The sequence below is a fragment of the Phoenix dactylifera genome, chromosome 13 (assembly GCF_051530095.1).
Source record: "Phoenix dactylifera cultivar Ajwa chromosome 13, Ajwa_hap1_PhDact_Kaust_v1.1, whole genome shotgun sequence".
In the NCBI taxonomy this organism is placed as follows: domain Eukaryota; kingdom Viridiplantae; phylum Streptophyta; class Magnoliopsida; order Arecales; family Arecaceae; genus Phoenix; species Phoenix dactylifera.
Genome location: NC_143202.1, coordinates 26,967,695 through 26,983,975, shown reverse-complemented (window position 1 = coordinate 26,983,975; position 16,281 = coordinate 26,967,695). Strand labels below are relative to the sequence as shown.

The following is a 16,281-nucleotide window of genomic DNA, read 5'->3' as shown; positions in this document are numbered from 1 at the left end:
TGTTTGTCTTATGTGCACGTTAAAACTCCTCCGTCTATTTGTGCATGGGCTCCATAGCATACGGGAACTTGCGCATGAGTAGTTGAGTAACATTTGCCCGTTTCTCATCCATTCACCTTTGCTGTGTCCCCACCTTTGAATAGCATTATCAAATTATCCAATAATTATGAGCAATGATGTTCTTCCGGTTAAGATCATGAACACAATATATAGTTTAATGAGTGATTTATCACCAAAAAGAAAGACTGGTACTTTGAAAAAAAATATCTCCTATGTAAATAACCTTTTGCAGCAAAAAAGTAATTATTAGTTTTTTTTATTTACATCGGCAGCTCATACTAATTTCATATGAGCACTGTCATGAGGGTGATACATCCTAGAGGTGAAGGAATAGATACATGGCGGGTTCAGAAAATCTCATCGAAGTGATAAGCAGCAAAAAAGACGACTCAATCCGCAGCTCTATTAGCTTTCTGGTAGACATGTATAATTTGGAAGGCATCAAACTTTCCCAATAGCCCCTGAATGTCGACTAGAAGCGGTTGGCCTGCCTCTCATGTCTCACCGAGTCACCCTGTAAAATCTGCTTAATAATCTCCAATGAATCTCCCTCCGGCCATGGATGTTTCTTCAGGCCCTTTAAGGTCATAACGCCGTTCTCAAAACAGTCGATCCGAGCCGGGTCCACGTCCGTCGCCAAATTGTACCCGACCGGATGAAAAACCGGTTCGATGATCACAGTTCGCCGCTTTAATGACACCAATTCCCCAAAATACCCCCAACGACAGCCAACGGAATCAGGAAACACCGCGCATCTTGCAAGCATACATACAAATATAAGTGTATATATCTACGTATGTCTCCGTCTTCTTCGTTTCTTTCTCATTAACTGCTCTTCTTTCCTTCTGTGTTTTTCGCCCCGCTCCGTCGAGAACGGAGAGAAGATCATCGCCTACTCTCCCCTTCCGCTTCTAGGGTTTTTTTAGCGGGCGCCGCCGATCCGTCGACGCCGATGAAGATCACCGCCCTCCTCGTCCTCCGATGCGCCGGCGCCGGCGGCGACTCCTCCTCCGGGACGGTGGATCCGGTGGTGCTGGCCAACGCCTCCGATGTGAGCCACTTCGGTTACTTCCAGCGGACCGCCGCCAAGGAGTTCATCATCTTCGTCGGCCGCACCGTCGCCAGGAGGACGCCTCCCGGGCAGCGCCAGTCCGTCCAGCATGAAGGTTTCCTCTCTAGATCTCTCTCCCCATATATTATGGTTCCGTTCTTGTTAGTTATTATCTAGAGCGCGTGTCGTTCTGTTCTTATATTGGATTCGAATTGCTGCTGGAGTTTGTTTGTGTCTGAATCTTGGGATGTCCTGCTGAGGATTTTGATTATTTTGAGTTGAATCCGCTGATTCAGGGTTTCCTATTGATGTATAGCTGAATCTTGAAATATGTACAAACTCCGAACGCGTATTCACCCCTTGTTTACCCTTCTCTGCATTGATTGGGTGCAAGGTACAGCATGAGATGTGCTTCATCAAGTTGCCGTGTCTGATCAGTGCAATTATTCACTGAAAAGCAAAGTGAGGTTGGAGGAGCTTCTCGTGTTTCTAGTGGTGCGTGTGACTTAGGAAGACGTGAATGAGGGACAGCAAGAATGGCGTTTTACATAGATATATGGGAACATGCATACCTAAATATCGGTACCATTAAAGGTATGTATTATGTGGGAACAATGCAAACTAGGTACTTTGCTTGTGGCAGTAGGCATGTAGTGAGGGTCAGTTGTATGCCCTGACCTTAACTCTTGTTAAGGAGTTTCCTTGAGGCATATATCTCCGTCAGTGATAAAAATTTAGTGGCATCAAGGAACATATGACTGTTAAGTTGGAATTGTGAGAGAAATTTTTGATAACAAGATTGTGATATTTTTAGGTCATAGATTTGTTATTTTGATTGGGTTTTGGATGTGTTTGGGCCTGCAATTGTTATTAAGCAATGGGAGATTCACCAATTAAACTTTCTCATATCTTTTGTTGCCATCTCTATCCATGTTAGCATCCTACATCTTTCATACATACATTAAAATACCTGCCTTTATTGGAGCCTCCTTGGATTTTACTTTATTTGATCCGGTCGGAGAGAAGAAAAGGATTTCTTTCAACTTGCTCAATTCAAATGTCTTAAACGAATAAGGAAAAATAAAAGAATTGTCAAAGCAGGTTTTAGGTCCTCTTTTTCTTTCATTAATTGATTATAAAATGGATTTAATCGCTCTATCTATATTAGTAAGGTCTGCCCTTATAGAATCTAGCTTGGATTCCTTTTCTAGTTGAAAGAGGTTACAACATTTTCAACATAGCCATAGCTAATGAAAATAATCATGAAAATAAAAGTGCTAGATCTTGACTTCTGCATTAATTTCATATTCAGTTGCTTCCTGTGGTTCTTCTTAAATTGTGAGTTATGGCTCGTCAAAATTCTTCTTAAAAAGGAAACTTTTATTTTGATCAGACTGTTTTGAGATCTGAACATCGTCAAATTCTCATGATCACTTTGTTCATAAAACCCTTAAAGGGTAGATTTATTTTCATAGGTCTCGAAATTGTTTAAGCTATAGCTCAGCATGAAGCTTGCAACGCTTCTCCATCATGTGCCTACTAGTCATACAATGATTCTAGTAATTTTTCCAAGTTGTACTGGCTTGCTTCTTGATTTGCTCCCTTTTTGGCTCAGCTTTCACAACTTTTATCTTGATTTTTTTGTCTTGTCACCCTTCCTTCCTTTCCTCGGTTTATTCTTCTTCTTGATCCTCATAGCTTTTGTTGCTAGTTTGATTCTTGATCCTCATAGCTTTTGTTGCTAGTTTCATTGATTTCTTCAACTTTGAAGAGCTTCAGCTCCTTTCGGATGTTCTTATGGAGACATGCAATGTACTTCGTAAAACTACATGATAATCAATAGAGATCTCTAGAGAGAGAGCTTATTTACAACACTTGATGGTGTAATCTTGGATAGATTGATCTTATTTCTCTATTGTAGGTACTATCATTTAATCCGTTGATCTTGCTCATGGTCGATTGAGTAAAACTGTTTCTTAATCAAATTCTTGAATTTTCTTCATGTCATTTTAGGAATATTATTATTTCTCTTGTAGGAAAACCACTAGGTGAAGGCATGGCTAGAAATATTCAAGTGATGCAAAAATTACCTTCTAGGCACTAGCATTTCTATAGATAGTGAAATGCCTTTAACTGGTGTAACGAGTTGTTCAGCTTCTCTGTGTCGATAGCTCTATCATAAAAAAAATCTCGATTTGAGTTTCGACTTCGAAAGGCCAAAGAGGAGGGTGACTTTGAGTCTTAGAGGTTGCCTATCCTCTTGCTTGACATTTAATTTTCGTCTTTGTATAAAGATAGCTTCATGACAGCAATTGTTGGTGCATGAATTGAAGGTGCTCGCTGAGATATGAGTTCAGTGTGTTAGGCAATCTTTTTTCTTTAGTTGAGTGAGGCATCCATTCATATTATTATTTGCAAAGGTAGAAGCAACAAGCATCCTCACTTTTATCCTTCAACGTACTTTGAGCACCGGCAATTGTTCTCCCATCTGCTTGTATTTCTGATGAGTTTAGACTTTAGACCATAAACTAGGCATTTATTGATTAAAGGACCGAAATACTAATATCATTTTGATCCGATTGAGAAGAAAAAAAAGATTTTTTGTTTAACCTGCTTAATGTAGATTTCTTAGAAGAATAAGAAAAAATAAGAAAATTGTGAAGGTAGAGTTCTGGATCCTATTTTCTTTTATTAATTGAATAATTGAACGGATTATAATTCCTCTACTTATACTAGAGATGTATGTTGTTCCAAAATCTTGGTTGGATTTTTCTTCTAGTTGAAAGGATTTATAATTTTTCCAAAATTGCTTTGACTATTGGAAGTAATTATTAACATACTGCTGGACCTATATCATGACTTCTGCATTAACTTTGTCTTCAACGTTTCATCTTATTATTTGGAGATTTATAAATTACCGCCAAATGGAAACTTTTACTTTGACTGCCTTGTTTCAAAGCCCAAATGTCATCATATGCCCCCAATCACTACATGCGTCGAACTCTTTAGGGATCACGTGGTGTTGTAGATCTTGAAAAGTTACCCAATATCAAAAAAATGGTACTTCACTTGGACGTCGTAAGAAAAGTTGTGGCTTTCGGAAATTTTGATGTGTGATGTGGTGGATTTTGCTCCTGGGCCCTATTTAGATATACCCAAAGTGGTTAGAGTGGTCTAGGGCACCATGGCTTTTCTTCAATTTACAACTCCCACAGTCTCAAGGGGAGAAATTTAAACAGTATATAATTTAAATAGTTATTTTAATAAAATGCTATTGGATATAATTTTCTGGATTTTGAAAAGGAGGAATTACCCTAAAATTTGAAGTGTTTCTTTGAAGTGTGAAAATGGTGGAGGGGCAACATTAGGTTGATAGATAGTCTAGAAAAGAAGCTGAAATTTGAAATCCTAATAAAAGGTAATAGCTAGGTGATAAGACGAAAATGTATGCATGATGAGATATGTTTTAAGTTAGTGACAAGCATCAATTATTATGGGGAAGGAAGTGCTTTCCAATTCAAATAGGTCTACACCGGGGATCAAAACTGTCTTTAAACTTTTCAGGGATGAAATATTGATAATGTTCGAGAAAACATGCTTTCATTCATGTTTTTCGTAAATATTATAGTCTCGATTGATGAGGCAATGGTTAAATGCAAAAGTGAATTTATGGAAGAAAAACCTTCTAAGATAAAGGTTCAAAATTTAGTTCAATGAAATAAAATATGTGGAATGCAATCCTAAACGAATTGGAAATGAAAATTAAGCTCTAGCTGAAATTGATGGTCAAGAGATACCATCATATAACTGGTTCTGTTGTTTCCGAATCTATCATGCAAAAGAATGGAGGCATAGATGAAGACTTATCTTGTAAACTCAGAGAGTTTTCCTTGGCAACTTAAAAGGATTTGTAGAATTGCAATTAAGCTTGCAATTTGTATATTTAGAATGTTGGCAGTTATGCATAATAATTAGCAGCAGCAAACAAGATAGACATAGCAAATGAGGATGTTGAGATGGCTTTGTTGTAAGCTAGGAAGGATTGAGTGAGGAACAAGTATCATGGAGGTGTGGGGGGTAGAATGATTGAGGGCAGATTAATAAAGAAAATATTGAGATATCATGGCCCGTGCACTGAATATTTGGGGAGAATTGGTGAGAAGAGGTGCTTTGATCTATGTCTAAGTGTCTAGAAAGAGGAAGGGAAAACCTAAATAAACACCAATAGAAGTTCTAAGAAAGGATTTAGAAATGCCTGCAGCAATGCCAAAGTTAGCCTTTGCAATTATAAGAACTAGTATTTCACATTTGTGCTTATGGTTCGTTCAAGAGAAGAGTGCGTCTGATCAATGGACGTGGTCCCAGAAATCAATGCTGTTTGAACTTTGAAGTTGATTTGATAAAGACACCTCCATTTAGTCTGATGTAATTTTTTCTTTCTTTTCTTGTTTGTTTGAAATGAAGATGAGTGTATATTTATAAACAGGTTGTTAATATAAAAATAAAAAAGAGAAGACACTGAGGGAATCCGGGCTTGAGAAGTCACTAGGTGAGGTGAAATACATTAATGAAGCTGAAAAAGTAGGGTTTCATAACTTATATCTTAGGTTTGTGCTTGTCCAGACCAGGTCATGTTAAATTTGTTAAAAACCTAATTTGGTCTAAGAGAGATTTTTAACACATTTCATTGTAGAACTATAAATATTTTCCATTATTTTATACTGATTTTAATGAAATATTTGAGAATGTTACTTGAAAATTAAAGGAGCTGACATCGATCAAGTATTCTGATGTGAATATTCATATAGGCCGCCTATCTGTTCCTATCTTAGAGGTCTTTATTGTGGAAAATTTTATGAAGTCAAATAACAAGAAATTTGATTGTTGATTTTATTTAATGAGAAAACTATTTTGAGCTGGAGGTCAGTGAGTCAGCATGTGTACTGTTAAACTAGTGTAAAAAGTAATATATAATATTGTGAATAATAAAAATCTGTAGAAAATAATTTTGAAATTTCTAAAAAGTTTTAATCTTTTTCTGTTTCTCTAAGTTTTGTTATGAGTACTTAAGAATTCTTATTTACCACTGACTCTAAAAAAAGGTGAATAATATTGTTTTTTCCAATGATTTTGTCTTTTCGTAGTGGTTGAGTTTTCAAGTAGCTGAGAATAGCATATAATTTCTGTAATTTAAGCTTTATGGCATATTTAGTGGGGCTTGACATCAGTAGACTTGTATCTTCTTCTTCTTCTTCATCATCATCATCATCATCAATATTTGGGATTAAGTTGCTAACCGCAGTCAAGGGATTATTTTAAAATCCATTTTGTTTGACTTGTCTTGTAGAATATAAGGTACATTCTTACAACAGAAATGGCCTCTGTGCGTTGGCATTTATGGATGATCATTATCCTGTGCGAAGTGCATTTTCTCTCCTGAACATGGTAAATGCCTTAGGCTCTTGCTAACTATATTTATATCTGTTTCGTTAGCTGGAAATGATGAAAATTTTAGCTTTGCAGTAGATTGCTTCTCAAATAATGTTGATTATCTGGAACTGGTAAAATTTTAGTAGCAAAATTGTTTTTGGATTATGTTGAAATTTTAGTATTCACTGGCATGACTCTGCTTCTTTTCAGTTCCCTTTTGTAGTCTTTAGTTCTATTAGTTTTATGTTAGTTTTCATGATTTGTGATTCTTTATTTCAGTTTGATCCACTATACTCAAATTGCAGTTTTCTGTGTGGAAAACACTCTTAACAAAATTTTTATTCCCAGTGATCTGGGCCCGATATGTCACACTTTGTTGATCATGGTAGACATTTTAAACTTTAGAGGATACATAATAGTAAAAGAAATAGGTCAGTTCTTCTCAACTGAGGAGTGGCCATAGTAGGCTTCCTTGACCACAGTCGTGGAACTGGCATCTTGGTGTTAAAGATTAGAGCTCACAGCATATTCTTTGCCATTCAATAAAGACAAGATATCTTCTTGAAAATTAATGAATGTATTGTTATGAGATATTTCAGGACAGTTAAAAAAGGATTTATAGTGGTTAATTTATCATCATTATCATTATGCAAGCCTCTTTTTAACAAATTTGGTGTCCACAGATGAGTGCAACTCACAGTTGACAAGGCTCCATGGAAGGATTGAGCAAAATTTTCAACTGGTTGTTAGCTTGACATCAACCCTCTTATATGCTAAGTATATGAGAGTGAAAAATTTAGGGGAGAGGGAGGAGGATGGAGAACTTTTGGTGAAAGTTATTAAGGAAAGAATACCGATCATCTATGCAGTCCGAATTTATCTATGTGCAAAGTGAATGAAGAATGAAGTTACATGTGCACATTTTGGGTGAAAGGAGGAAAGGAGGAAGAATTTTATCTGATGAGTGTTAAAATTTCAATTAAGAAACGCTGTGCATTTGTTTATCCGTTAAGTTCTTAGCAATCAGAACAAGATGTCAGTCTATGATTACTTCCATATTAGTGAATGTGAGTCCATTTGATTATTCTGTTGATTTGGTTAATATGTATGCTGATCTTTTAGGCACGTATTTTGTTTTAGTCCACTTAACTATGCTTCTTGAAATTTCAGCAGTTAACACACCTTCAATCAGGAATAGGAGAATTTTTTCGCAAGCTACCTCTGCACCTCTGCACCTAATAGACTGCATTAGAGAATATTATATTGAAGTGGACTCCTAGTGGGCAAACTCGTTTGATATTTAAAACATAATAGTATTTTGTCTGAAACTTGTGCATTGCTCATTTCTTCAGTCACTTCTTCAAATTCTTTTCCTTGATAGGCCTTCCTAGAAACACACTCTTAACCTATATCTTAATAGTTGGATTTGATATCTTCAACCTTGATTTTTCCATTTTTACCAGCTACTGGAATATACAACACTACAAAATAGTCAGGCATGCTTTAAAGATTTGGTTAACACTAATTTTATAACAATTTCCCATCACCTTCTTTTTAGGTTGTAAGCTTGTACAGCTATGCTCCTTTTTTAGTAAGTCTATCCATTTTCATATAAGATAAGAAACTACAATTGATTATATGTTACTGTAATTTTCTCTCTATTTACCCTTGCTTCTGCCTCTTACCGTTCTTGGTAAGAGATAGACATAATTCCAGTGGTGTTGCTTTTTCACTCTACTAACTTTTTAAACATAATTTGTTGCACCTAAGAGCAAGTGCTTAAATTTTGTTCTCCCAGATAGTCACCTCCATGGATAGTTTTCCTTTTTGTTTTTCTGATTTTTTTGGGCGCCTCAAGCCCATTATATGCTCTCTGCACCACACCTAAATTTTTCTTAACAAACATTAAATCTAGACAATGCTTCAATGGCAGCCTGAAGATGTTAGTCATGATAGGGAAAATTGGAGGGCTAATTTGGCTGAATATGTAAACTTTTCATGCATAGGCTTTCAGATACTGCTGTCTGTTGGTTGTTATTTGACAATGTTTAACAAAACATATTTGATGCCGAAGGTTGCCGAAAGTTCACTGCGGCTTGCTCTTGATATGTTTGGAAGTTGGAACTTTGTAGGAGGTCCCTTAGTGAGAATTGAAAAGGACAGTTCAGGTTAATATGTTTACTGATTCACATTCTCTAGATTCTTATCGATATGGTAAAGGGTTCGTCTTGAGGTTACTTTTTGATTTCCCCCCTTTTAGGCTTCCTCATGGGTAATAAATTGAATCTTCAGAAAGCATTAGAATGGCACATTTTTTATTATACTTTAATGATTTTTTGAAAAAGTATCACAATGCTGAAACTGTATACCCAAAATTTCCAACTTCCAAAGAATGCAATGTACTCTAAAATGGCACAATTCTAACTTGTTTTATTTTTTTATCTCTGTTTTTTGTCACTCTTTATTATTTTTTGACTGAGAGTTTATAGTTGAAGAAAACTGTTGAAACTGTAGAAATCAGAACTTATTTGGCCCAACTCAGTGTAGCTTGAAAGTAGAAGTCATGTGCAGTAAAGTTTTGATGACAATTTGTTTCTCATCTTGTATTTGAAAGTAGTATTCCTGATTTCAGCCTTTTGAACTGCCCTCTGACAGACATGCACATACACGCACACACAGATAGAGAGAGATCGAGAGAGATGGTCCTTAAGTTTTTACATGATTGACACCAAAGCAATATAAGCTTTGCAAGATGTCTTGAAGGATTATTGGGTTGCAAATTTTGCTATTGGTAGCGAAAAATTTATTAGGGGCCATTGATTGGTGCGATGGTAAAAGGTTTGGGTTGACGAGCAATGGCTTGAGTTTGCCCTTGCTAGGACCCTGAATTGCCGGAATCATAACCGAGTAATGACCTTTTGTAGCGAATTTTTTTTTTGTTAATTTTTTTGACAAACCGAAGTTAGAAGAAAGAAAAATGATAGTTCTTGGTATGATTTGTTCATTGCATAAACACCTGCCAGCATAGGTGCTTATGTGCTTCTGTGCTCTTTATCGCAGAAGGGCTCTTCCAAATATCAATTGTTGCTTGCAGCTACTTGAACTTATAATAAATATATCATTGCTTATAATTGACTCTTGGGGCTCCCTTCCAACCTTTCAGTTATGAGAGCACAAACATAAACTAATGATTAGCTTGGTTGCTTATCATGATATGGTAGCTGCATGCCACATATAGATTTGATTAGGATGATTGTGTTTGCAATATTCTGTCTTTGAAAATAAATTCAAGTTTGCGAAGCTTATATTCATGGAAATGCTACTTAGGTACTAGATGAATATCATAAGACTTTTGGGGATTCATGGAGATCAGCACAGATAGATGCCACTCAACCATGGCCATACTTAAATGAAGCATTAACAAAATTTCAGGTTTGTGTCATTTCTTTGATATTTTTAGATACAGGTAGTCAATTATAGATTGGTTTAAATTCTATGCCCTTTCTGCAAGGAGTTCTATCGGCTCCTTATTTTAACTCCCAAATACCTTGATGCTGGAGAATAGGGTCTTGTTAAAGTTACATCATATGCTTATTCAGTGTCATAGTTCATAAAACTTTCTATAAAAGAAAGCATTGTTTTTATATTTTATGTCGGATGGGACTTGATACCTATATCTCTGAGTTTCCTCTTTACATATTTCTGGAAATTATGAAAACTTTTATTTGCTACCAAAACGATGGCCCCCTTCCAACTTTTTGATTTTAGCTAAAACTGAATTTTCTTTGCCATCCATTTCAGAATTCATAAAAACTCCTTATAAAAAATATCTTTTTTAAAAAAATGTTACTCTAGTGTTGGGACCCATTCCTCTGAATTTCCTCCACATTTTTCTGTAGATTGTGAAAACTTTACCAAAACTAGTGGCCCTATCACATTATGTATTGGCTTATACAGAACTTTGTCTTTTATTTTTATCATTTCTATCATGCATACATACATACATACAGAAAATATGACTCTTTTACATTATGTTCTGAAAGATTTGTTTCTTCACATTATAAAATTGAAGGTTTTAATAGATGTTAGTTATTTCTTGTTGGAGTCCAAAATATTGTGCTTCATTTTTTTATTTATAATAAATTGAATAAATTGTATTTAACTGTTTTTACTGCATGCACATTATGTTTGCCTTAGGACCCTGCGGAGGCCGACAAGTTGCTGAAAATTCAGAGGGACTTGGATGAAACCAAAATTATCCTTGTAAGTATTAATTATGAACTACATGGATCATATCATGCTATGTACTTTTACTTTTCAAGGGGAAAATAAAGCAGCCACTATCTTACTGACTATCCATGTGATGAAGAAAGTAAGACATGACTGCTCCACTGCTCTTATGTCCTGAAGTATGTGAATGATGAAACAAACAGAGAATAAACAATTCTAGCCAGAATATTATAATTTGTTATTGTATGTTCATAAATTAATCACAAGCTTATATTTAATTTATGAGAGTGGCCATATAAAATATAGTTTGTACATAGTTCGTGTTTTTTCTTGTTCCCTAGAAAAGTCACTGATGCTGTTAAAAAGGATACTTCTAGAATCTGCATGAGTGGGGAGCTATTTGTATGAAAAGATTCCAAGGAAGTTGATGTCATCATAATTACCTAGGGGCGTGATAAATGCTGAAGTGATTATAGAAGAAAGCACTATTCTAGAAAATAACTTCATGGATGTATCATGCTCGTATGAAAATATGGTAGGATGGTTTTCTTCAAAGAAAACAATACCTAGTAAATTGTCTTTATTTGATCAAAAAATAATGCACCGTCACAATGACACGCAGGAGCACATGCACACGCGCACATACATACAAATACAGATGTTCTTTTGCTTTAAGCAGAGAAAAATACTCGGTTTTAAGAATCAGGAATGGCCACAAACAAAGTAGATTGAAAGACTTTTATAATGGAGGAGCAGATTGCAAGTTGGGATTTTTAGGCAGTAATTTGCTATATAGCTTGCTAACTAAAGAAAATCTTTTAAACAGCCATGTCATGGGTCACTTGTTATGACTCAGCTCTATGTCCAGTCCCCAAATCCTTCAACCAATATGTTTTCCCCCTCTATGAGGAAGAAAAAAAATAGCTAGAAGCTATACTGACTAAAAATGTTAATTTACGTTTCCATTTGCAGATAACATAGAGTCGACCAGTTACTATCGAGATGATCTGCAATTAAATTTGGAAAAGAGATGCAGTTACTATCGATGATTTTAGTTCGTTACAATTGATGATTTAAGGATGATATATAGGGAGTAGTAATACTCAGAAGTTCAAATTACATCTCCACCCTGCTTCTCTAAGCTTTGGACAGGAGTTTATGGGAGTTCTATCTCAAGATACATCCTTTAAAAATTCTGTGTTTTGTAATATAATATGAAGATAACAAATCTAAATTAAATAAAATGCCAGACCTAACATGACATTTAAAATCTAGTCATATAAATGTTACAAAGTCTATCATCAAGGTAGATGGATTTCAGGCAATGCTATGTTGGTGGATCAATGCTTCATCAAGGTTGTGAATGAATTGTTGGCATGATCTGCAAAGAAATTTGGAAAAGGGATGTAGTTACTGTCAATGATTTTAGTTTATTACTGTTGATGATTTAAGGATGAGATATAGGGATGGTAAAACTCAGAAGGCCAAGTTGCATAAATCAGGCCCTCCCAAGTGATCCAGTTTCTTTTTCTTGCTCATTTGTACATGATGCTTTTAGAAGCTTGTCATTCATAGCTTGGGCACATATCTGGTAAAAATATTTCTGATCCTTTCACAATTAATCTATCTTGGGTTCGAACCTTGTAAAGAGTTTCTGGGATCTGAGACTTCACAATCAATCTGCAGAGCACTCTTTGCAACATCTCCTTGAAGGAGTTACTTTAGTATGGCTTACCTATGTGTTTGAATTGATTTGAGCCTTGACCATTATTATTAGTTTGGAACACAAGAAGTGCTTATAAAGGAAATGGACTGGGTTGGTCAACTTTTTGGGTTTTAAATATTAAGCTTTCATGTGGACTATGACCACTAGTTGGTAACTGTTGTATGGGAGAGTTGGCAGGAGGTCCTTCACATGAAAAGAAACCTCTTATGTTCATTGCATGCGTGCATGCAAATCTGTTCTTAGAAGAATGGCAGCTTTGACCAACAGAATTGGGCGCCAGGGAGAGGGTTTCACTGAGAAGTCATAGTGCAGAGAGGAGCTCACCTTCATCTAAAGAGTGAGCCTTGAAGCCAAGCCAACTTGGATCAATTGAGCATGCACCTTTCATCACGAATGATTGTGCTCAGAGAGGTCAAACTATAGCCATTTCCTTCCATAAACAACCATGAAAAAAGCAAGAGTAGCTCCAGTCAGACAGCAAAGTGGCAAAGGTGAAAGGGAGAACATCTTGCCGCTTTCACCACCAAAAAAAAGAAAAAAGAAAAAAAGGAGAACATTGGGTCAATCAGTTGATGATCGGGTGCATCAATTCATTAGTCTTGCAGTTGGTCAAGCCAAAGATTGAGTCGACTAAGCAACTGTGTAAGGAGTGGATGATCAATAATTCACAGCAAAAGTGGATACAAAAACCTAGTTCAGTAGTCAATGTTGAAGTTCGTGCAAGTACTGATTTCTAAACCAGAAGCAGCATGGGTATCGATTGTTGTGACCAATAACACCAGCAATGGTTAATCTTTATAAATGCCCCGTTTAAAATGGGTTAGCAAGGAGAGTAGGATAGTGGTAACTGCACTTGATGATCATATTGGTTTTGGTAGCAATTTTTATTGGGGCAAGATAAGCATTAGATTATCCCTCTTGTATGTGGAGAAATATAGTGAGGATTAAGGTTTTCTTTAGCGAACAAGGATGTCACTAGAGAATGTTTTAGGTTTCTAAAAAGGGGAAATTGCTTTGGGCCTCCTATTCTGACTGCCATTTAGTGATCAGCGCTTGTTGACCCCATATTTTCTCAGTCCCTTGTTTCGATGTGGATTTATTTGCTAGCCCCTGTCCTCTATAACAAAAAATTATAAGTGCACAAGTATGTATTAAATGGGCTAATTGGGTACAAATTAGGCACGAGTGTGTATAAAATAAAGCACAAGTGGTTACAATGATAGACCTGGGACTAGCAGATAAATAAAAAACATGGCCAGGGACTGCATTTGTCATTTGATTGCCATCAAACCAAGGACCTGAAGACGATTTATCTATAAAGATCGCATTTTGACTGGATGGCAGAAGAGAAATAGGGATTTTTTTTGAGAAAAAAAGAGAGTGGTTATTAAGTATATTCCATCTGGGCATTTAAGAGAGAATCCTAGTGTAACTTTTGAGCTTGGATCCTCTCTTGTTTGGGGTTGGTCTGGATAAATCCAGTCTCCTAATCATGGCTGTTTGTGTATTGCGTGATGGCCAGGATGGAACAGTCATGCTGCATGGAGCCTGCTCCATCGTGAATGTCGTACAATACATGGGCAGTCATGATTGGGAGACCAGACCTCTCCTAATAAATCCCAGACTGAATAGGACCCAATTCATAACATTTTGTGCTGATTTCACGGCATTTGGCTCTTCCCTTCTAATCTTACCTTACAAGCATGGTGTCATAAACCGTTACATTGATGACAGTCTCCGAAATGTTTTAATAAACGAAGCTTTTGCAGGCAGCAGGAAATGCCTAGAGAGAGAGAGAGAGAGAGAGAGAGAGAGAGAGAGAGAGAGAGAGATTCCATCATATTAATCCCTTTAATTCAAGTTTTTGATTAGTGTCTATTGTTTAGCCACACTATTTCTTTTTCTCTTTTGGATGTCCTGGAACTTTCTTTGATATATCTGGCTTCATTTTAGTTTTGACAGCCATTATAGCAAATCTTTTTGCCATTACCCATGACCAAGTCTTATTAGCTAATTGGTTTTCTGTGCCTGATTCTTTTCTGATTCTTCTCTTTTAAAGTTTGTGATACTTGAAAGTCGGCACTACGATCTATTTGTTGCATATAATTGCCATGGTGATCTTTGTTGGTTTTGCTTAAACCCTTGTGTTACTTTCAGCTATGCCTTTTGCTTTGTTTCTTGATGCAGGCTTTTCTTTACAGTTGGAATTTTTGTTTTGTTGTTTGTTTAAGTTGTTCTAAAGAGAGAGAGGTGGCTAATTAACCAAATGGACAATTTACTGTTATGGATATGAAAACTCAATGACATCAATTACGCGTACGATGGGTCTAGAAGGATGATTTGGTCGTTTGATGTCCACTCCCTATTTCAATGACTAGGAGAGGTGTAATACTTTTGTGAAAATCCACTTTAGATATTGATATATCAAAGAGATATAACTACTACAATGTTTATCCTTCTGGTTAATTGGTTTTCACACATGCTTGTTGGAACTTATGCAGCATAAGACTATTGATAGCGTGCTTGCACGAGGGGAGAAGTTGGATAGCTTAGTGGAGAAAAGCTCAGATCTGAGTGCTGCCTCCCAGGTATGAATTCACAAGGCCACTAGCATCTGCACTAATATTTTATTCAAGCGCATACAGACACAAATAGGAATTAATGGTAGTTTGATTCTCTATCCCTTCCCTGTTTCTTGGATGGCACACCTTAGAGTTATCTCAAACTTCGGGCCATGCAGATGGCCTGTTTATCGGTATTCTGATCGCCATCGATGTTATCCTTACAAAATTGTCTGCCTACACATGGCCTCATGCACACTTTAATTGTGAGAAGAAATCTTGACACTTTGCAGAGTGTACAGTGAGGCTGTTTTGAGGAACAAGCAGATGCCAGTCAGTCATTTTTAGCTACTATTATTATGGAAGCTATGTGATTACTTTGTTGCTTTTTTACTTTGTAAGAGCAGATGATTGGAAGACCAACATCATAGAATTAATAGAAACATTGGAGATTGTAGATCAGAGAGTACCTTTTTTTTTCAGCGCTCATATTCATGCATTATCGTTAATCCATTAATATATTCCAAAAGTACATAGTCTATGCACACGAGAACCATACTCTAAAGCTTGTCTTTTTGACATTATGGTTGCTTTTTTGCTGCCTTCCACAGATGTTCTACAAGCAGGCCAAGAAAACCAACCAGTGCTGTACGATACTTTAAAATCTTGTGAAGTTGAGTGATCAACATTGTGATCTATTTCTCAGTAGTCAAATCCTGATAAAACGATGGTTCTATTCCAAAAATATTATTCATTGAACTGCCTGTGGAAAATTCATGACCTTGCACATTCTTTTAAAAATTTATTTCTAGTAGGTAAATATAGTGTTAATGACTTGTGGAAGCTCCATTCAATGAGACATCTCCAGGCGTACCAAGTTCTTGAATTCTATTTGTATTTTGTTACAAAACTTTTTGATAGATTTACGGTCTGGCCGTCTTTTATTTTTTTGGCTAGCATATGAAATGTTCTAGTAGGATTTAGGAAGCTAGGATTCTTTGTAAAATCATTTTAGAAATGCTGGGGTATTACATGTTTTCTGTCCACGTCACTGGAGCTGTACTCGGCTAAATTTCGGGCATCTCCAATCTTTTTTTAACCTGCTTGCTGTTCCAGATTTATTGCTAGCTGCAGGGAAAAGAGCGCAAAACTGTGACCGGTGGCTTTTCACTAGGTTCTTACCTTCTGCAGGTGTTTTTAAAGAGCTGCTGTTGCGGTTATAA

At 36.3% G+C, this 16,281-nt stretch overlaps 1 protein-coding gene across 2 annotated transcripts; it reads left to right on the top strand.

The window, feature by feature from the left end:
- Positions 1 to 866: 866 nt before the first annotated feature.
- On the top strand, positions 867 to 15,894 carry LOC103703167 (VAMP-like protein YKT61). Of its 2 annotated transcripts, none has more exons than XM_008785924.5 (6): positions 867 to 1,226; positions 6,459 to 6,556; positions 9,869 to 9,973; positions 10,739 to 10,804; positions 14,999 to 15,085; positions 15,670 to 15,894. In XM_008785924.5, exons 1-6 carry the CDS (start codon positions 1,013 to 1,015, stop codon positions 15,718 to 15,720), a joined length of 621 nt encoding a protein of 206 aa, XP_008784146.3. In that variant the 5' UTR covers positions 867 to 1,012; the 3' UTR covers positions 15,721 to 15,894. The 2 variants fall into 2 exon arrangements, with proteins under 2 accessions (XP_008784146.3, XP_089783178.1); XM_089927052.1 differs by lacking the exon at positions 15,670 to 15,894 and adding an exon at positions 15,352 to 15,507.
- The last annotated feature ends 387 nt before the right edge of the window (positions 15,895 to 16,281 follow it).